This window comes from Argiope bruennichi, chromosome 3, assembly GCF_947563725.1.
Source record: "Argiope bruennichi chromosome 3, qqArgBrue1.1, whole genome shotgun sequence".
Lineage (NCBI taxonomy): Eukaryota > Metazoa > Arthropoda > Arachnida > Araneae > Araneidae > Argiope > Argiope bruennichi.
Window position 1 is genome coordinate 137,003,267 of NC_079153.1, and position 23,727 is coordinate 137,026,993.

The following is a 23,727-nucleotide window of genomic DNA, read 5'->3' on the forward strand; positions in this document are numbered from 1 at the left end:
TGTGAAATTGATCTTTTAAGGTTGCTAATGAATTGAAATATTTTGTTTCTTCTTGCATTGGAAATGCACTGTGTCAATAGGTACGCATTTGAATTAAAAAAAAATTATAATGAAATATTTAATCTTGGATGGAATGCACAGTGTAAAATCTACACATCGTAATTTCTTTGAATATGCCAGGTTGTAACATATGAAATTGCAAAACATTAAATATTTCATTATAATTTTTTTTAAATTCAAATGCGTACCTATTGACACAGTGCATTTCCAATGCAAGAAGAAACAAAATATTTCAATTCATTAGCAACCTTAAAAGATCAATTTCACAATTGGAATTTAAATGAAAATCAATTGACACAGCTTAATTACATTCAATAAGAATACAGTTAAAAAGTAAAGAAAAGTGCAAAATAAGAAAACAGTTAAAAAACGAAAGGTGTGTGTGGGGGGGTATGCATTTGAAATAAGCATATCAATGCAATGTCACAAGAAATAATTAAAACGAAAATAAATCAATGAAAACGTAATTTAAAAGTGCAATCGGAAATATTTGAATTGGAACCATGTAATTGGAAATCAGAAGCATTAAAATGGAATTGTAAAATATTTAGTATAGCTTTTGGTGTTTTTACATCCAACAAATGGAACTATTTTTTAAAGCAGTTTTTTTACCTGTTACAGATGTGACATTTGTATATTTATAAAAAATATGTCCATATTTTAATGCATTCCTTAAGGTTTTGTAGAAATTAACATTTACATTTTCATTTATATAAATGAAAGCAATTCACACACACACGCACAATTGTAATAAGAAATAAATTAGGTAGAAAGAAAAGTATTGTTTGAATTGAACATTTCTTTGAAGAATCAATTTATTCGTCGGCATGAAAGTTGAGTGTTATTTTTAAATTTAAGTATTCTCCTTTTTATGGTATTTCAATCAAGAATTCTTTATCTTATTAATTTCATAGAGTTCCCCACTAAAATATTTTACGAGTCCTATTTACAGACAGGATTAAAATAAAACAAAAAAAACGACGTTGACGAAAGCACCGTCTGTTGATGGTGGGTATAAGGTTTTGTCTAAATCATCAAAGGTATTGGCTTAAAAGGTTTGATTGACAAGGCGAATAACACCCTACAAAAAGCTCCTAAGATAGAGCTGTGCTGTGAGGGACAACCCGACCCATTAAATGACCCAAAATAAAACTTGCTTTTACTCTTTGAAACGACTATCTGTAACAGTTCCATGTTAATGTTAGGACTCTTAGATTATAGAATTCATCACTATAATTAATTAATGAAGCACTGCTATTTTTAGACATTTAACCCTTTTTTGCATGATTTTTTTTTTTTTTTTGTGAAATAAATTGGGGTGATATAATTCATTCTACAGATTAAAGGATAAATGTTTATAAAATGGTTAAAAAAAAAACAGTATGATGGAAATATCTATCATCATGCAAATTTACATGTTAAGCTCGGTACAAAATCTTCAACGTCCCCTTTCTTCTGAATTTCTGCAGTCATTATTGCTTTTATTAGCAAAAAAATCTCAGATTAGTTTTAAAGAAATATGCAAGAAATCGCACGTTTCTTGCAAACACAACAAACAGCAGAATGATAACTTCAGTCCCGCTATAATGATTGTGACATTCGATTTTTTTTTTTTTTTTTTTTTGACAGCTGCGTTTCTTATTATGAAATATTCGTGATAAAAAGTTGCCAGTGACAACCAACTTACAGTACACCTGTTTTAAGTACAATGTTTTGTTCACTAAATGTTTTGATGGAAATTTCCTACTAAGCAAAGAAAGGTTAACTTTTCTTTATTATTCTGTTAATTAATATTAGAAGATCCTATAATTTAGAAGGAGTAAGTGAGTAATTCATTATTTATAGCATTTCGTTTCACATAACTTTAATTAATTTACAACAAAATTATGCTTATTAATTTTTCAATCCAGGTAGATTGGGCAAGGTCTATGAAAATTGTAAGACCTCAGGTTTAAAACATCAGAATTGGATCAATCTTTTCATTCGATAATTTTACTACTAACAGTGAATTTTAATAAAATGTCTCAAATTGTCAGGAATTTTATAGGTAAGTTATTTATTTAAAAAAATACCAAATAGGTTTAATTTGGAAAGAAAATTAAAAAGATTGTATAATTTTTTATTTTATGCTACGTATATTTTATATGTAAAATTTCCTGATGTCTCTGCGTAGCTGGGATGTCCCTGCTTTCTGCTGGATTTTCCTTAAGGGGGAAAAAATACCTTTAATTAAATGTCCCATTTGTACCATATTAAAAAGAAAAGGTAAATGTAGTCATTTTAAAAATGATGTTCGAAAGAATTTTATTCCTCGGCATTTCCAAACATGAAATATAGCCAACTTAATAAGACAATGTGCATAAATTAGAAGAAAATGTATTGAATTAAATTGTAAAATTAATATATTCTTTTTAATGGCTCCTAGTTTTTAATATTTTTAAACCGTTAGTTAAATGATTATTTCTAAATTTATTTTGTTTTATTTTAGAAAAGCAGCTATCAACTTAATTTTAGTTAATTTTTATAATCTGGATTTATGGTTGCTAAAATTTATCATTTGTTCAAAAGAGAATATTTTAAATTTCAGATTTGATGAACATATGTAACATTTACTACTATTTTAAACACCTTCTACTATTTATTTATCATGCAATGCATTTCTCTAATTTTATTTAATCTCAACTAAAATTTTAACTTGAAAAATAGAAGTATTTAAATTTCAACTTAGCTTTTTTGAAGAATAGAAAATGAAGTTGTTCAGCATTGTTTGTGTATTATTGAGTACATTCTTCTCTAATATTAATTTATTTTATTAACATTATTCTTATTTTATACACCTTATTCAAATATATCTTAATATATTCTTATACAACCAATAATTTATTACATTAATGTATAGCAGGTTTTAAAAAAAAAACTTTATAAAATTTTTACTATTGCTTACTTATGAAGTTAAATCTTAATTGTAAGTATAAATTTCTAAAAGTATATTAAAAGCATAAAATTCTACTCATTAAGCAAAATAAGCCATTTCTACATAATTTCATCATTAATAAAGGGAAAAATAAGCCGATAAAATATTAGTAGCAATAATGAAAGTGATTAGTGTTTTCCATGTGACAAATATATTATTGTAAAATGTTTAAAATATTTTTTAACAATAGATTAAAAATAAGAAAAATTCTGCGGCAATAAGTGTTATTATTAAAAAGATAATTCTTTGAATTTAAAGATGTAAAAATTTTTTGTGCTGTTTATATTTTAAAAAAATTATCACATTAAATGCAAAATTTCCTTTATTTTTAAATAATCAAATTGAAAATTTTTTATATCTTTTGCAAGCGCCTATTCTCACCCTTCAAAGTATATACAGGGTGTGTAGCGACTTGAAAAGTACTTAAATTTGAAAACCACTTTTAAACACTTTTAAAGTGTTTAATTTTGAGAAGATCCTTAAAACAAAGATGCTTAATTTTCTCAGGAAGATCGAAGAAAACTTTGTTTTATTTTCCCATAACTTGAATATGATAATTCGAATTCATGGTTGTGAAGGCTTGTTTACTGGAGGTATCAAATAAGAAAGCCAACAAAAGGAAAGAATTCAAAGAAGGAATCCATGGTTCCAGCACATAAGATAATGGTTAATGATTGAGTTTCTTTTCTTTTCCCTCCCTCCTTTTCTTCCTTCCCTCGTTTATTAAAATACAAGAATAGTTATCCGGAAGGGGCAGTATGAAATACGTACTATGCCATAATTACTGTGCATCAAAAGATGTTTGAGCTTCAATTTTTAATGTTTTAGATGCTGCAAAAAATTTAAGTTATGTCTGCCAAGTATATTTTAAAACCTTTATGTGTTGTTAAAGAAGAATATGCATGCTGGTCCGATCAATGGAATATAAAAAAGCAAAATAAGTCTGGTACACCAAAACAGATATGTCAAACATGAGAAATGCTGCTTTAAAAAGCAATAACATGTTTAATCATCATTCTCATTAATATGTTGTTTCGGAGCAATCACTTGAACCCTATTACAGGTATTCATATGTGCTATATTGCATTGTAATTAATTGCGGCATGTAATTACATTAGTCAATCGCATAAAAACTAATATGAAGCGATTTTAACTTGAATCCATAAATTTTCAATGATCATAATTTCTTTCAAGTATTTTTTTAATGTTCCCATCTATTTGAAAGTATCAGATCCAGCTGTTTAAAATTTAAAAAAAAAAAAAAAATGTTTTAGAATTTTTATTTTTTCAGATTTTCTATTATTTTATAACAATTTTCTTTTCTTTTTATAACTCTTATAAGAAATGTTTTCCCAATGAAATCCCTCTTAATATATAAAAGTTTGTCCTGAGCAATCCCATCATAAAGCCATTGAAGTTAGGAGCATGAAATTTGGGAAATTATTTTTTGGACATTAGAGGGACATTAAGAACAGATTTTTCAAACTTTTTTTTCGAAGTTTAATTAAAAAATAAAGACAGAATTTTATTGTGTTTTTATCATAACATCAAAACATATTATTGCACAATTATTTTAAAGGTTAAAAAATAGATTTTTAATAATAAAAGTTTGTTTAAATAAATGTTTGTTTTGTATGAAGTCCGTCCACGTTTAAAAACAAACTGAAGTGAACGGACTGTTCACTAGCCCACGTGTTCTTGTTCCATCAATATAAAATACGTTTCGTAACTGGTTGTATATCATCAGCATTGTACATGGTCGTGTTTTTAATGTGAATTGATAAAAATATGTTGCGTCTAAATCAAATATTTTAAAATGCTAGTGACTGTATTTGCTGATAGATTTTATAATCTTTTTGAGTAATTCACCGAATTAAAGAAGAAATCGGGTAGATATAAAGGGCCTGATATATCGAAACACTTCTGAAACGAAATCAGATGTAACACTTTGTTTAGTTTTAATAATTTTTGAGAAATCAGTTTTAGACAGTTTATAACAATGATTTCTGTTATAATGAAATTCAAAATAATATCTTTGCTTTTTTGAATCGTTTAATCGTGTTATTTTGCAGCTGTTACAGTTGTAATAAAAAAAAATGATTTCTTTACTTTCATTTAAACTTTGAAAATTTTAAAGCAGTTCATTGAATAAAATTCGTCATTTGATGAATTTTGTGAAATTTTGAAGCAAGGCGATATATTATCAAGGGTTGGCTTCAAGAAATGCTTTTTTTAAAAATGCTTCAGTTTGCATTTTTACTTCCTCTTATGCAAGATTTAGATGGTATTGCAATCGTCAAAAAAATTCGAACTCTAGATTTTGATCAATCACCATGTTTCAAACCTCCTTGAATTCTGAAAACACGTTTTGTGGAAAATGTCTGTCTGTGACAAAGATAATGAAAAAGAGTTTGAGCTCGACGAATGAAATTTTCGATATGGCATTCGCACCAAATTTGTATATTTTTCTCCGGTTCTAACCGGAAGTCTATTTGTCTGTCGGACTGTTCGAATAAAAGTTAGCACAAAACAAAGAAAGATAGATGAAATTCGGTTCATAGATTTAACATCTGTTGTATTAACATGATTAAATTTTGAGCTAAATCCAACAAGGGTTACACCGCATCTCGGTCTGTACTTTCAGAAACGTGCAAACGCGATAACTAAAAATGCAAATGACTTAGATATATCAAAGTTGGTATTTAATTTTGTGACTGCAATTGTAGTTTAAAGTCGAATTTTTGTTTTGATCAATTGAAAAGAATACGTCTAAAACCCAAATTCGCTTTTTATATACTTTCAACCGCATGCCAGAGATTAATTGCCGAAACACTTGCCAAGGATCGTACATCGATAGAATCGGTAACAATGGTTAAATCACAGCCAAGGTTAATATTTCGTAACTGCTGTGCACCGGTGCCACACAAGGCATTTTCTCGCAGTATGTGAGAAAGTTGTGGGGTCACGCTCCCGCTGATTTATTTTCGTTTTGTTTCTAAGTACATCTGATTTTTCTTCTTCTTTTTTGCTGACTTTATGAATTTGTGTCTGTTATGTATAAGAACTAGACTTTTTTAATTAAGAATTTTTGCTTATAAATGAAAAAAAATCATTAAATTTTAGGAACATTAAACATTCAAAAATGGCCTTTACTAAACTTTAGAAGGGAGATAAGACAATTTCTTTTTAGCCCGATCATTTATGAACGCAGCTATTATTTTCTATTAAGAATGATCTAAAAAATCTCATTTAGAAGATGGAATTGTTCTGTCATCAATTTCGTGGCAGTTTTGGCAGACGTATGATAACCATAGGAATGCTTTAATTCTTAGCTTTATAAGATTACAAATAAAATTACTAAATAGATTGAATTAGTGCAGGAAGAAATTTACTTTTTCCATCTCAGCCGTGTTGAATCTTATTTGTTGTTGCTTCTATAAAAATCAAATACAAAACTTTTTGTCATGCTGTGCTTCTACATCACTATCGATAATTTCAGAAATGTTGTATCTATCTATCTATCTAAATTGGTAAATTATTAATTTTAAGAAATTTTGAAAATGATCACAGATCTGTTGCTAATCTTATAAAAGTTAACTTAGTTTTTTTGTAATTGATAGTTTTTTTTTATCTTTATAATATATAAAAATTCAAAGAATAGGCATTTAAAATTTTTTAATAAAAACTATGCTTGATTATAAAACAAGCAAATTCTATGCTTAGAAAATTTGTAGTTTACGTACACATACTTATATAAAGGTGCTTAATTTTTTTTGCCTTAGGGGTTTAAATAGTGCTTAAAAGTACTGAATTTTTGCAGCAATTCCTCACTATGCACCCTGATATATGTGAAAAGTTTGGTAGCTGTTGGTTAAATAGTCTGTAAATAGCCAGCACAATAACTTTTTCTTTATTATTAATAAAGATCGATAGAAAAACTAATGAGTGCTCTCTCTAAACTGTCTTGCATATTTTCTAATAAAGATGAATTTGTGCATAGACATGCTTTTTCACAACCAATTGAAGTCGATATTTGACGCAGAATTACAATCGTAGTCACATAATCACACACCAATTTTCATATATTTGAGTAATGACATTTACACGCTTCTCAAAATATTGTCTGATAGACAGTCAACTCCTTTTTTGAATTCGGCTCAAATTTCATAGATGTCTACATTATAGATTTTAAATCTGTGTACTAAATTTTATTATCTAGCTTTCATCTGTCTGTAGATAAATTATATTCAAACAGGCGCGCTGATAGACGTACTCTAAATAGATTTTGGTCAAAAGCTGATAGAAAACCATAAATTTGGTGTTAAGAGTATATACCAAATTCCCTCCACCTAACTCAAAGTATTTTTGACATATCTTTATCACAGACAAATAGACATTCCAAATTTTTTTTTAGGATTCTGAGAAGTCTAAAACGTAGGGATTCCTCAAAATCTTGAGTTTCAATTTTTTACAATACTTTCTCTATGCCTCATATATGAGAAAGCAATAATATTCATTTATTGGAAGATATAGAAATTCGATAGTTAGATAAGCCTACTTACTAGATCATATTAACACAATATTATATTGTCGCGTAGATGAGGTGAATGTAGTAAGTCCAATAGAAATGAACACACTCAAGATCAAATGAAGATTTTATTACCCATCTAACTGATTGAGAAACTACTTATATACAGTTGAAGAACCTTCTAGAATTTTAAAGCTCGCAGAAAATTGTGAATTTACATAAATAACGGATTAAAATAATTAACATAAATTTGCATAATTAACATAACTTTGACATAAAGTAAATTGAAATTAAAAATCAAATTTTGACAATTCGCCTTGCTTGCATTCGAACCCGCAACCTTCCGCTCAACTATGAGATGCTCCGTTCAGCCGACTGAGCCATCATGTCCTTGGTCGAAAGGAACAATTTTCGCTACAATATGAACAAGGCATTCACAAAAGAACACGAACAAAGTAGCATCAATTACAGAACTTGGGAGAAAAAAAAAGTTAAAAAAAGCAATATGATGTTTGGAGTCAAGATAGAGAATTAATGAAAATCGTTGGCATTCCTTTTTATGTACATCGGAAAATCGTACATATTAGTCTCAAAATTAAACTTATTTTGGATCATATGAAAAGCCCCCCCCCCTCCCTTTTTTTGAAAATTATTCCAGATTTGCAATGCATTGTTATAATTACCAGAATATGGTCCGCTTAGTTCGAGTGTTCTGAAGACAAACCAAGAACCATATTTAATAAATTATTTGATAATTTTTCAGCTGTTAAAAGACGCTGGGATCTGAGCACGAATGATGCGAACCTGAATCGAACTACGCACGTATACTTTTTATTTCAGTCTTCTGAGACGACCACTTTTCGACGATTCTATCGCATTAAGGAGTGAGGCACTGAAAGATATGCGTGTTTCCGGAACTTAACTTTATTGTTAAATGTAAACATCTTTCATCTTCCCTCTCACCCCTATTTTGCCGAATTAAACCTGTCCTAATGCATGCACAAAAACGCGGAGGATTTTAGAATACATTGGCAAACAATAGCTAACCTATAAATTGCTATAATGAGTAATTCTATATTTCTTAAATTAAACCAATTCTGCAAATGTTCCAGTTTATTAATTTTACTTGATTTATATCTATTTTATATAGGTTTACGTATGGGGATCACCCAAAATCTCCAGTTTCACATTTTCCCTGCATTTTTTGTTTAGCTATCATCGCTTCCTTTAATTAATTTCAAAAATTTCGATTTCCCCCCCCCCCCCGATTTAACAGTTGTTTAAAAGAAAAGGACATTTCAAAATTAAAAGTTGAGATGCATTTGACGTTTTATGCCTTTTTGAACTCCGATGACCATTTTGTTCCTCTCTTTGCAACTAACTATTTTTTTTTTTTTTTTTTGGTTCAGTGATTACCTTTTCCAATGCTGCGGTTCATCAAACTAAAGAGGATTTAGGAGTTACTGATGAATTTTATGAGATTCCTGTATTGATGATATCTTTTTTCGAACTTCTTCTGCGATCCATATAAAATTAAATCACTGAAATAAAAAGCACTTTTTCCACTCCAAAGCATATTTAAGATTTTTTTTTTTTTTTTTTTTTGTGTGTGTGTGTGTGTGTGATGCATTGCAATCAAGTTACAAGTACTCAAAACCAAATATTGTCCTCACATGAATTAACAAATTTGTGATACTGGAAGCAATTCGAGTTGGAGTGTTTATTTTTTTATCTACTTTATTAAAATTTTCATTATATTAAAATAATAAGCAAATTATTTCTCTAAATATTAAAAAAAAAAGCTGAGCAAGAAAAATAATTTAAATATAAATATACATAAAAAGTATGTAAATAAAATATACATCTAACAAGTCAAGTTCTTCATGACACGTTCACACTCATAGAAACACTTGTGCATTGGAAGTGTCCAGATGGCCACAGCTGTAATTAAATAAATAAAAAAAAAAATACATGCCGAGGGGAAGATTTTACTATATATTAAAAAGCCAGACTGCTAACTGCCTCCATCAATCAGTTGTAAGAGAGAGGGTTTATTGCATATTCCTCCCTGAAAAAGGCAGGGTTAAAGAATATGAGAAAAAGTGCAGAATATTTAAAAAATATAAATAAATTTAGCTATTTTATATATTTTAAAGAAAATTAAAATATGTATCTGAAAGAAGATTTCAAAATGGCAGTTTCTGCCTTTCTGTTTTAATTTTATTTATGATATTTTTTCTAAAGTTGTTTAAAAGGCAAGGCTGAAATTTTGCGACTTTCAACAAATTAAAAAAATATATATTTGAAAAGTCCGAAAAAAATTCCTTTGGCAGAAAACTTTGTTTTTATTCCTTCTACCGATTGCAGTTGATTTCATTAAAAAAAATGCAATAGCGAATGAAAACAGCTCAAAATATTTTTCTCTGTAGAATAACATTATGTTAGAAAATTATAGGTGGTATATATACGGCACCCATAATCTATGAAGCTACTCTTTAAATTTTAAACTGACGCATCTGAAATTGATGAATGTAAATTTTGATCATTCATTAACGATATGCATATATATTTGTTATATTTCAGAGAAAAATTATTTTATAGCAATAACGACAATATTGAATCTCCTCTTAGAACAGATGTTTCCTCTTTTAAAATTTAGTTTATTTCTAGATCTGAATTTTAGAAAAGTATCTAATACGGTGAAAAATTTCCAAGCCTCTCTACAGATAATGAAACTTTACATATTCTAAGTAATACCAAATATTAATGTTTATAAAACATATATCAACTTGCTTCATAATTTGGCTAATAATATGTTAAAAGTTTTTATATTTTGATTTTCAGATATCTTTGTATTTTAATTTTAGTTTTTAAGGGCAGTATTTAAATATGTGTCAATCATGTTTTTTTTTTTTTTTTTTTTGTATAAAAACATTTTTACTGCTTTTTAAGTATTTCTTAATATGCTCTATTTTTTAGGTGTGGAATGCCTGCACTGGGAATATTATTGTTTCTTTTTTGAGTCATTTTGATGTTGTGAATACAGTTCAGTGGAGTATGTTTGATGAAGATATTATATATAGTGGTGGACAAGATTGTTTTGTTAGAGTCTGGAGAATATCTGAACAAAGCAGTGTGGCTCCTGCTGATAAAGGTGGAATGTTTTACTTTTTGGAGTATTAGCCAGGAAAATCCCTAATTTTCCTTCCAAAGCTATAATAAAATTACTAATTACTATTATTGCACACCTGTTCTGATATTTCTTTAATTTGTAAACATAACTCTAATTATAGAAAAAAGCATTTATATCTCACCAACATTGCATGAGTCCGATATTTCTTTTTCCCCTCATAAAGTTTTTTTTTTGTTTGTTTGTTTATGAAGTTCTTAATTTAAATTTATGAGATCATTTGTGTTGAGTGTTTTTACTTAGAACATGTATACTTATAGCTCATCTTAATATCTTGTAAAATACTGCTGGAGACTTATATTTTGAAGTTAATGAGTTGATTTTGGTGGATATTATCTGTCCAATTTCTTATAAAGAAGTTTTAAAATTTTGAGACTTAATACTAAAATTTTCTTTATTTACTTTTGAATTTCATATGTATGAGATTTTTTTCTTCATTTAATCATAATGCTTTGTTGTTGAAACTTAATAAATTACTTGTTGTATTTTTTAAAAAGTATTAGAATAAAGGGTAGAATTGCTTTTTTTTTTCTTTTGTTGAACTTTTTAAAGGGTTATTTGAAAAAAAGTCATTTTTATTTAAAGAAAGATAACTTTTTCTTTTCTATAGTTCGCACAAGAACGGCCCTGAGAAAACCAAATATGTCATTAAGGGCAATAGAGAAATCGCAGGATTCAGAAGAAGTTGCTGTCAGAAATGAAAATGCTCTATTTGAGAGTGAAAGTACTTGTATGGAAACATCAGAGACAAATATGAATAAAGTAAAAAAAAAAAAAAAAGCTATTTTATTTTATTAGTATTATTTTCAAATTTGCTTTACAAATGTATGAATTTTCGTATAGACTTTAGTTTTAGACTTTGTATTATATTATTCTACTTCTACAACAGTTGTAAAATTTTTCTTTCTACCCTATTTGTATTTTCCATTTTCTTCTTGATTTAGTGAATTATGGATGCATTTATTTGGATATTTTTATTGGATATTTTATTTTATTATGGATGAAAATTTGATGTTTGTTTTCTATTTATTTTATTGCATTTATGCAGAATTATTTTTTATTAATTAATTAGATTACCATCCTGGCATATATTTTAAAATCAGAAATAAAATGTAATTTGTAATTATTCAGAGTGTTCATTTTTTTAATACTTAGTTAATATGAGAATATAAGTTTAAAGGCTTTATTTTCATTGATTTCATTTGTTTTCGTATGTGCTAATATACTAATTAATTTTTTTTATATTTTAAAATGGCTCATAGCATGTTTTATGTATTAAGATTTTTTTAAAAACTAATTTAAAAATGATTGATTAAACTTATTGTGTTTATATTAATTTTATTATTTCTAATGGAGCTTTAATTGCAAGATTAAGTCTCTCTTAGAATTTTGTTCGAAAATTTGTGTTTTTCGTTTGTTGCAACTAAAAGTTACAACAAATGAAACTTCAAACTCTTTCTAAAATAAGAAGTGATAAATAAAATAAGAAAAATTTATTTTTGCACCATTTTTAAAATAATTATTTTAATGATACCAAGCTAATTGTGAAATGTTTTCCTTGAATTTCGACATTTTTGTACAATACTTTTCATAGTTGGAATAAAAATCAAATTGATTTCATTGTTTCATTAAATATTTAATCATATGAATTTCTTTTATTGTGGGATGTTAAAAAAAGTATTTCTGGAAAATATTTGCACAGTGTACATAGATAATGAAAAATTTAGCAGAGTTACCATGGCATTGGGAAAACTGAGAAAATACAGGAATTTTAAAAATCATTTAAAAAACAGAAAAAAAAGGGAAGTATGAAAATTTCCATAAAAACTGGGAAAATACAAGGATTTTTTTCCCCCCCATCCAGAAAATGTCAATTTCTGAACATTTCAAGAATAAAAGATTGCAGTTCACTGTATCAAAAATTAAACAACTGTGTAATTGGGAAAACTCGCCTCTTTTTTTCTGTATAGATCAATCTAATTTTGATTTCTCTTTCCATGAGATTCCCAGATTGTAGCTAGTAAGGATATGCGAGACTTCTAATGTAAGCTGAGTAACGACTGCTGTAAGGATACACGAGAGAATTAGAATAAATTTCTTGGGCGAGGATAGCAAGATTCAATATGTGAAAGTGTTGTAAAGGTGTTCAATTGTTCATATTCTAGTTCATACTGCTCACTTCATAAGAAGATAATATGCTTAATTAATATGGGAAAACAAGCATTTACTAGTCATGCCAAAGGAGGAAAATATAAAATTGAGTGTCAGTTAAAAAAAAAAGTCATTGTTGTTAGATTTTGTATCTAAATAGAATAAACAAGAAGCTGGCATTTCAAATCCAAAAATGCTAAATGTGATGCCCGAAAATAAGCAGATTTTGAACTTTTTAGTTATTTAAAGTTAAACTTTTATGGTCATTAAAACTTGTTGCATTTAATGTTTATCCTTTAATGCATTCAATGATAAAATTGGAAATATTTTCATATATTTTTATTGATAGTGGAATAATTAAGCAATATGTTAAATCATACAAAAATGTTTCTTCGATTTCGGACATCCAAACCAATTGTGCTTTTTTTATATGAAAATTTTTTCATATGAGAAAGAAAAACCTTCTTAAATAGTTAATGAAAATTGTCAAAAGAAGCATAACCAAAGAAGCAAAAAACATTGGATAATTTAATTAATAATACTTTTTTAATAATAATAATCTTTTCGATTGAACATGACAATTTTAAAACTCAGAGACTGAAGGAGGGGGGAAAGAACTGGAAAAAAGTCTTTTTATCATGTGTTTTATGTTTGTGAAGAATAACATTATAAAATATTTGAGTGCATGTCCAAATATTTCTATAATATATGTATATATATAATTCCACATTTATTAAAGAACATTGCATTATTATGTGAAATACAAATGTTGATTTGGTTCTTTTTAATTCAAAGCACAAATTTCCCCAGCATATTTCAGAATGTGCAAAGATCCAGTCCGAGATCTTCCTGAAAAACTAATGGATACAAATAGCAATCTGTTACATTTAATGAAAAAAATTTATTTAGATGATTTTATTTAAATTTATTTAGATCTAATATTTTGAAATCCAAAGATTTTCCTGATTCTAGGAAAGTTGTAAAAATAATTTTTGTGTTGTGTTGATAAATATACTAGGCAGTGTGGCTGCGGTAAAAGGATTTAATGCCTACAAAGATTTGTTTGTTGAAAATCTGAAAGAAGATTCTTTAATCGTAAATTTTTATGGAATTGTTTTAAATATTTCGGTTTTGAAAGATTTGCTACAGTATGTTAAATAAGTATGTGCGAATTATTATGAAGTTTTAGAAGAGCAGAAAAAAGTTCAGGGAAAAGAAAATGAGTTCAACAAATGCGAAGCAGCATTGCAAATGAAATTGTTACAAAATAAATACACTGATGACTGGGCAAATATGCAGAAATTGCCAAAATTGATGCCCAAATATGTAAATTTACAAAAATAAATAAAAATAAAAAAATCTTGCTTTGTACTGTTTTGTTAAATAATAATTAAATAATTTGTATTATAATTATAAAAATATTGTTTTTTTTTTTTAATTTCATTGAGTCTTTAATTTTGTGCAACTTAACAATTAATGAGCATTATAGGTAGTTGATATCCCTCCCTTTAATGTATAAATTTTGTCTTAATAAATTCTAGGCAATAAATAAAGGAAAATGTTTTTTAATGTAGATTTGAGCATTCTTTGAATGTACTATTATTTTGAGTAATTTTAAATTATTGCCTCCTTTCCTTGCTTTTTCATTAAAACTATGGAATATTGTTATTGCATTGTAACTAGGACATTAATGCTGGTTGTACATTTCCTTTTATATTGCATATACATACAGGGAAAGCACAGGGATTTTTTTCCGAAGTTGAGTGGCAACCCTGTTGAAATTACTATGCGTTAAAAGGCAACATGGCATTTGAAAATGTATTACCAGTTATATTATTAATGTCATCTTATTATCATAGGCCTTGACTCGATTAAAAAGATTAATTTACAATTCCACACTTAAAAATACCTGTCTGAGGCAATTATAAACATCAAGCAGAGCGTAAGAAATTTATTTGGTACTAAGCACAACCAATATTTCCTCTGAATCTACTACTGGTTACTAAAGTAGTTAATACCTTTAATTGTATTTAAATTACTTTGAGCAAAATAAAGTTATATGGATATGCATAAATTGCATATTGCCCTTTTCCTCCCCCATATACACAAACACTCTTTCAAGGATCATGAGTAGTGTGAATTATGAAAAACAAAATTGATATCACTTCAGTTAATTAATATCACTTCAGTTCACTAAATTAATTCACTTCATGATTGTTTGTATTGCCATATTAGAGAGAGAATTTCTATTTTTAAAAGCAATTTGGTGAGGACTTTTTTTTGGTTATGTGTAATTATTTATATAAAAAGTAAATTTTATTTATCTTCTTTTTCTATTGATTTTTAAGGCGCTTCTAAATTGTTTTATTATTATGTTAAATTTTGAGATTAATGTGTTTATATATTAAAGTACATGTTGTAAGAATTTTCTTCATCCTCTTTCAGTTATGCATATTTTGTAATTAAGATAAAGTGACTTATCATATGATCAGTAGTAAATATAAGACAATATAAAACAGCTTTATATTAAAGATATAGAATAAATGAATTGTTCATATGCTGTTGATTTTAATGTAATATAAACATAAATTTTTTTTTTCAGGACAAATTTGCTGAAATTATTGCTACTGAAAATACAGATCAAAGTAATTATACTTTCATCTTAAAATTTATCATAATTTAATTTTGTTGGAAATATTTAAGAGACATAGTAAAAAATTTTTAGTAATTGTTTTTATAACCATTATTGAAGTGCTGTTTCCAAAGTTAAGTATTATTTAGGTACTTGAAAAATTGAAGTATTGCTATATAGTAAACAGTAATATATCCTTTTATATGTTGTTAGAATAGCATTTCATCTTAAAATTAAAAACAATTGAGATATATCTCTATACTCTAATATAATTGTTTTAAAAACTTAAAAAGGTTAGCTGGCATTTGAGTTCTAATATTCAATATTTATCATTTTTAATCGAAGAAAATACATTACTAAATTATTACATGCATATTTGAAGCCTGTTTTTATTGTGAACTAGCCGCCTCTGGCGACCAGCCGGTTCGCCAATCTTAATGCTCGTTAAAATTTTAATAATTAAATATTTTATGCAATTCCTACTTTAATAGCTTTTTCATCAAAATATTTTAAAACTTCAAATTTTGATAGTCATATAATTCACTCATAATATTATAAAGGCCTTCAGTCATAACGTAATATGTATCTCTCTATTTTTCTGTTAGCACCCGTAGAATTTATGCTTTAAATTAAAGTGGAAAGGATTAATCTGCAATTTATATAATATTTTTATTGAAACAAAGCATTTTTTTTATAATATGATTATTGAAAACAGAGTCACTGAGCTTTTAAACTTTATGGGTACTAAAGAATATCTTTCTTAATTTATATAATATCTCAAGAATTTGTCAACAAAATTTTCTCAGGATCGATTAATAAACAATGTTTAATTTTAAATGCATCAAACACTAAGAAAATAAAATGAATTGTTTAAAATAATCGGTTGAAAAGGTCTAAAAAAACTACTTAAAAAACGATGTACTTAAAACTATAAGCATATACAAAAAATATATAACTGACATAAATACAATTTAATTACAAAAGCATACAACTAACCTAAAAATAATTTAAATCAATTTCGCATCCGTTGATAATAGTTGTCAGCAATCAGAACACAATACGCATGCGTGAATTTTCTACTCCAGTTGGGGTAACGCTATGGGGATTAGAAATTTTTAATTTCCTTTATTCTGCTTTATTTTAATTCAAAAGTACTTCAGAATGAATCTGAAAGATCGATTAATTAACAGTGTTTATTTTCTTAATGTTTTATGCATTTAAAATTAAACAGATTCGTTTGCAATAATCAGCCGAAAAATGATAAGCCTCGCCTCATTACTGTTGGGAAAAAAAGCCTGAAGCCTTACTCATTTTGCGGTGGGGAAAATGGAAGATATTTTTGACGGGAAAGTTAATTTTTAATTAATAATTAAAATTCTAATTAATAATTTAAAAAAAGGGACCCCAGGTGCACATTCCCGACCTCTAATGTATACGTGTACCAAATTTGGTAGCTGTAGGTCAAACGGTCTGGCCTGTGGAGCGCCAACACTCGCACACACTGAGCTTTATATAAGTGGCGAACCGGCTGCGGTTAGTAATCTTAATGCTCGTTAAAATTTTAATAATTAACTATTTTATGTAATTCCTACTTTAATAGCTTCTTCATTAAAATATTTTAAAACTCCAAATTTCAATTGACTAATAATATTATAAAGGCCTTCAGTCATAACGTAATCTGTATCTCTCCAATTTTCAATTAGCTCCTGTAGAATTTATGCTTTAAATTGAAGTGGAAATGATTAATCTGCAATTAATATAATATTTTTTATTGAAACAAAGCATTTTTTTTTTTTTAATATGATTACTGAAAACAGAGTCACTGAGCATTTAAACCTTATGGGCACTAAAGAATATCTTTTTTAATTTATGTAATATCTCAAGAATTTGTCAACAATTTTTTTTTTCAGGTTCATCGTGAGCAGGTCTATTAATTAACAATGTTTAATTTTAAATGCAACAAACACTCAGAAAATAAAATGAACCGTTTAAAACAATCGGTCGAAAACAGGTTTAAAAAAAACTACTTAAAAAACGATGTACTTAAAACTATAAGCGTATACAAAAAATATATAACTAACATAAATACAATTTAATTACAAAAGCATACAACTAATCTAAAAATAATTTAAATCGACTCCGCTTCCGTTGAAATTATACGTAAGCAATCAGAATACAATGCGCATGCGTGAATTTTCAACGCCAGTTGGGGTAACGCTATGCAGATTAGAAATTTTTAATTTCCTTTAATCTGTTTTATTTTAATTCAAAGTACTTCAGAATGAATCTGAAAGATCGATTAATCAACAATGTTTAATTTTAAATGCATCAAACATTAAGAAAATAAACAGAATCGTTTGAAATAATGGGCCGAAAAATGTTAACCCTAGCCTCATTGGTGTTGGGGGGGAAAAAAAATATTGAAACCAGACTCATTTGGCGGTGGGGAAAATGAAAGGATTTTTTTTTTTCGGAAAAGTTAGTTTTCAATTAATAATTAAAATTTCAAAAAAAAAAAAAGGGGGTCCCCAGGTGCACATTCCCGACCTCCAAGGTATATGCGTAACAAATTGGGTAGCTGTAGGTCAAATAGTTTTTTCTGTAGAGCGCCAACACATACACACACATTGAGCTTTATATAAGTATAGATAGAAGTAGCAGATGATTCTCGTAAGTTTATTTGTAGGCCTTGTTCTTTACAGGGAAATTGTTTTGTTTACCATATCTAATATCTTTTAACCTAAAATACATTAATTAATATACTCCTTCTTATTTAAAAAATCAGGCATAGTAAATTTTGTTTCTCTAAGGCACCTTAACTTTTAATGTATTGTTTGCCAAACCCTTTTTGAAAAAATTTGATATTTGTTTGTACTTAAATGATTTCTTTTGTTTAAAATTTGTGAAAAATAGATGTAGAAATAGAAATGTTTCTTCTTAACATATATTCATATTTTTGTAATCTTTATAATAATCTTGTATGTTTTATAGAAAAAAGGTATTTTATTAAATGTGCTAGTTTCTTTCTATACCGTAAATACTACTTATAATTATATTTAAAAAAATAGATTTCTTCTTTTTGTTTATCTTCTAGTCAAATTCCCTATTTAACATAGCTTACTTTTCAACGGATAATTCATTAATTATAATATTCTAAACCTATCTTTTATTCGATCGTATTTTTTCCCCGAAATATTATTTCTTTAAGATGACTATTTTGTAACATTTATTGCCAAACTCATCTTGAAGAACCTACCAGTTTATTGAATAGTTAAAAATCATTCGCTGTGTTCCAAAGACTGTTATAAAACTATCAAAGAGAAATGAATTCAATTGATATGACTTGCCTTCAAGAAATTTAACTAATTCTTTAAGTTTTAAAATTATTCCTTTCTAATAATATTTTAAGAGAGCATCATGCCAAGGTTTTTTCCAGTCAATGGAATTTTTATTCTGAAAAATAATTTGTTTACAAAGCTGTTGCCACAAAAATTATAATTGAAAGAAAATTTTAAAGTTTCTAGTGTGTTCACTCACTCGGTTTACTTACTTCCATCTTTAATTATGCTCTATAATCAAAAAATTCCCAAGATGAACCAATATTAAAAATAGAAACATTAAAAATAATTAAACTAACAATTTACAGAATTAGGATAAATAGTCCAATGTCATCAAGTATTCATAAATCTCATAGTTCTGTCATTTCTTATAGTCAAAGTTCTATTAGGTTTACAAATGATGTCATCTTTATTGTTAGTATGTTTCTTGACCTCACTATCCCTATTTACTGAAGATCTTATTTACAGAAGGTAAACCAGTATAACTTCATCTTTTGATGTCTTGAGTCACATTACTCAAATAGCTTTATCTTCAGCTAGATAAACTTCAAGAACTTTTCTCATTGACCAAAACAATCTCTTCTTAGAATTGTCTTCATTTAAGACAATTGTCATCGAATTTTTTTCATTCTATTTCGAACAAAAACACTCCTAGTTTCATCTCTTTTATTCCACTGAAATGTAGTAGAGGAGTCAGAGTTTTTATATTTCCAAGCTTCAAACATTCTTTTGCGAATTTAGAAAGCCTAATGCCAATGCAACAGGCAGAAAGTTTCATTCTTGGTATAGTAATTGGTTTCAGAGGAGATTTAGCAGCCTAGTTCTAGTATTCAGCAGCCAACAGTTGAACGATGGTTTCATGAGCTGTATGATATCGGACGAAAACTATTGCTGCATAGGAAGTGCCACTAACATTGCAAAATAAATGTTAAGCCAGCATTAAAACTACCAAAAATTTGTTGTGGAATCTTCACAAGATGCAGCATTTTTATGGCGTCTAGCCATTTAAGAAATTTTTTATTTATGTCAATTAATGCTTTAGAATTCCAACTATCTTATAACAATATTTTATAACACAGTGAAACAGGACAAGTGAATCTAATTGGATCAAAAATTCTATTGGCTGATAATATAACACATCTGGTAGTTATTTCTGGAGGTGCTCCCACTGACGAAGTATCACAGCAAAACATGTCTTCGGATTTAATCCACAAAAATGCCTAAAACAGGAGTTGGTTTGTGATTTTCTGTGTTTGATGAATGTGCTTCTCTAGTGAATTGTCAACATAAAACGAATTTTTAAACTACATTGGGTTGTCTTCAAGAGAAGTAGCTAATTACTGGTCTAAATGATGGTGAATAACAGCACCAAACTAAAAGGTTATAGTTCAGTCTAAAAACCACTCTTGTATGCTGATAAATTCTATTTGATTTTGGTTTTCATTCTTCCACCATAGAAAATTTAAATACTTCCAATCTTCTTTGGCAACAAATATCTGAAGAAAAAATTTTTGATATGATACAATACCAATTTTCTTTTCTTGTAATCTCAAAATTACTGAACGTATCATTTTTTAAAGATTTGGTCCTTTCATCAAACAGTCATTCAGACATAAATTACCTCTTGACTTGCAGGAAATGCCAAAGACTGTTTGGACCTTTCTAATGGAATTGAGCTTGGATTCTCCTCGATGGGGAAGATAATAACCAGCACTTTCAAAAGACTCTTCTATAAAACCTCCTTCTGCAATTCTTTAAAAATAGAATTGTAGATTTCAAGCTTATTTTTAATCAGCTTCTTGCTAGTGTAAATCAGTCTTTTCCCATCGATATCCCTATTGCTAGGTAATTCATCTAGTTTTCTTTTCAGGGCATTTTAACCTTACATCTTCTATCTTTTCCAATGTTTTACATTTCTGGAAAAATAATCAAAAACTTCCTGATTCCTTCAAATTTTCTGTTTTACAGAGATCTGTATTGCTATTTTGAAAGCGGAAGTTTGTACATGGCCTCAGAAATTCCACTGTCCTTTAATGACAGAATAAGATGCTTGGAGTGTAAAGCAACTTCCATCTACAGTAACAAGAGTCGCTACACATTTTGTGAGAAAACTGCAATGTAAATAAGCTGCAGTGGCAATGCAATAGTTTGTCTTTATATCATTACAATAGTCTTGATACTGAAAAGAGCTTCTGATGCTTATCCGAAAAATAAACAACTTATCTGTATCCTTATATACCATTCATCGTTAACAGAGCACTTCAGTGGAAAATTTTTAATAAATGGCCATAAAAATCTTTCCAATTTTGAGCTAACAACACATGAAAATAGAAACTATAAAACCCTTTCAAAATACAAAATATACGCCAACAACCTATTTACTGAATCCCTCCTTGACCCCTACCACCCTAAGGCACAGGGGAAACTACTATGAAAAAGCTGCAATTGTCGAAGATAACGAGGACCACCTGGAGTGTTCAGTAGAGTAGCCGCTTTTAATACCCATCTCCCCTGAAACAGCTAGCAGCCGTCCCAAACCGACCCACTTGGACATTATAGGGTAAATTCTCAAACCGCCCGGCTGGAATTGAGAGGGTTAAAAGCATTTGTTTATCAGAAGCTCTCAGCGTAAGAGAGAGTACAGTTTAATATGCCAAACTGTATGCCAATATGTAGAAACTTGTGATTTGTATTAAAACTTAAAGTTGTTTAAATAATATCTTCTTTATTTTCACTTGGCTTATAAATTTTATTTGTTGCTTTTATTCTAATGCCAGATGTAATACCTGATGTAAATGAGAAAGAAACAAATGCTGGTAGATTCAGTTGGCAAAGTAAGCAAGATCAAGGTAAAGTGGTTGTTTCTCCCTTTTCCATTAATTTTAGTCATTTTTTTATTATATCATGGCTATCTATTATTTTATAACTTAAAAAAAATATTTAAAAAATGTAAATTTTTTTCTTACTAAACAATCATTTGCTAATTTTAGATATCAGTACAATATTCAATTAACCAATAAAATTGCATCTAAAATTATCTGTACAATTTCATTGAAATTTTTTTGTTACAAATTTCAAGCATTCTATTTTTATTTCAGCCAAAATGTTTTTGTGCCTGAATTATCTTAAAAGTAACTCGGTGCATACTATTTACACAAATACAAAAAATAATTTCTACATATACAGAAAAACTAATTTAATAATTTCAGAGTGATCTAATTATGCTGAAAGAATGTCGTAATTATCAGTTTTTTAAACTTATATTGAAAAACTAAGTAAAACATATATGCTTAAGTTTCAGTTGTAAGAAGGAGAAACAAATTGAAATATAATGCATCTAAAAATTTCTAACTTGTCTAAGTGGTATTGTGAGACACAACACTTTTTGGTGAATCTCAGTGTTTATGAAATCAAATTTAGTTATTAGCAGTTTGTATTAAAATTTGTGGATGCATGCACATGCAAAAGACATGTACCATGCAAACAAAAGTTGCATGCTGTGTGCAGATTTATATATGGCTCTAAAGTGAAAGTTCTGAATTCAAAGGATATTGCATATTCATGCCAAAAGTTGTTTAGAGTATCAAATGATACATAAGGACAGGATTTGGTGGTTTAATTTTTGAGATGAAAGTTCTTTTCTTCCTCACATTTCATTTCATTCACTTTAAAATGCTGTAACTAGGGGAGGCAGCTACTTAGTTTTGAGTATAAGAGAAAAATATTGCTAGCTCTCTGTGAATATAGCCATTTGACATTCACGATCTTTTTAACAATCCTTTGTTTCTTTTAGTTATTTTGATTTCATTTTGTTAATTTTTATTCCTTTGCATCAGAATGGTGACTGGCTTTTCCTACAGTTCAGAATTGCAGGATGGGATTTTAGTTCGTTTGGCTGGGAAAACGAATAAATCTTTAGGGGGGAAAAATTATCTACTTATTGGAGTAAATATTAAAAAAAAAAAAAAAAAAAGTTGGCACTGGGAAAAATGTTGTGTATTTTTTGCAGTTACTTGTTTTGTTATGATAAAAATGAATTTAAAGTAGTTAACTACTTAAAATTTTTTTTATAAAGGAAGTATAAGAGTGCAAATTATTCTTATCAAGCAGTTTTATTCTCAGCCAGTCATCATCATCATGGGTAACAACAAATCTTATATTTTTGCAATGAATGCTCTTGATGATAAATTTTTAGATTCTGAATCCTTAGTTTTGGGTGTTTTTACGATAATTTGCTATTTTTAGTGGTAGTAATAGCCTTAGCTGAGAATAAAATGACTATAAATTTGTCTTTAAGTTGCATTTGTGCTTTTCATAAAATGAAGTTGGGTGTTGCACGAATATTTTTGCAGGACATTAAAAAATTTATAAAATTGTAGCATTTTTATTGAATTACAGGCAATAATAATACAATGATAATATTTTTAACATTGTCTAATTATCCTTTTTTTTTCACATAGAATTGTGGAGGAACATTTGGTTTCTGTAAGTCTTGCAAAAGGGAATTTGGAAAATGTTTATGAAAAAAAAATACCGAATTTTTTTTTTTTTGGGGGGAGGGGAGGATTATGTTTATTTTAATAGAGAATTGAAACAAGAAAAAAAAAATCCAGATTTGTTTAATATTGATCATGATTTGTGTCATCGTGTCCACAGTGCCAACAAAAATTTATTTGCCTTTTGACTATTTGTTTGAGAATTTAAGTATTTTTATAATATAAAATGGTTTATTTAAATGTGTTCTATATTTTATTTGAACTATGTTTCACCAATATATATCATTTTTCATGATTGGTTATGTTGTAATGCTGCAAAGAGCATGTAACACCTAATTGAGGCTCGGATTCTTTTTAT

The 23,727-nt window shown here is 27.9% G+C and overlaps 1 protein-coding gene across 1 annotated transcript in view; it reads left to right on the forward strand.

The window, feature by feature from the left end:
- LOC129962662 (gem-associated protein 5-like) overlaps positions 1-23,727 on the forward strand; it is a 100,545-nt gene that overhangs the window by 40,608 nt on the left and 36,210 nt on the right. Inside the window, exons 13-16 of the mRNA XM_056076554.1 lie at positions 10,542-10,716; positions 11,363-11,514; positions 15,506-15,548; positions 21,651-21,722. Coding sequence (XP_055932529.1) covers positions 10,542-10,716; positions 11,363-11,514; positions 15,506-15,548; positions 21,651-21,722 — 442 coding nt within the window. The remainder of the gene's footprint in view (positions 1-10,541; positions 10,717-11,362; positions 11,515-15,505; positions 15,549-21,650; positions 21,723-23,727) is intronic.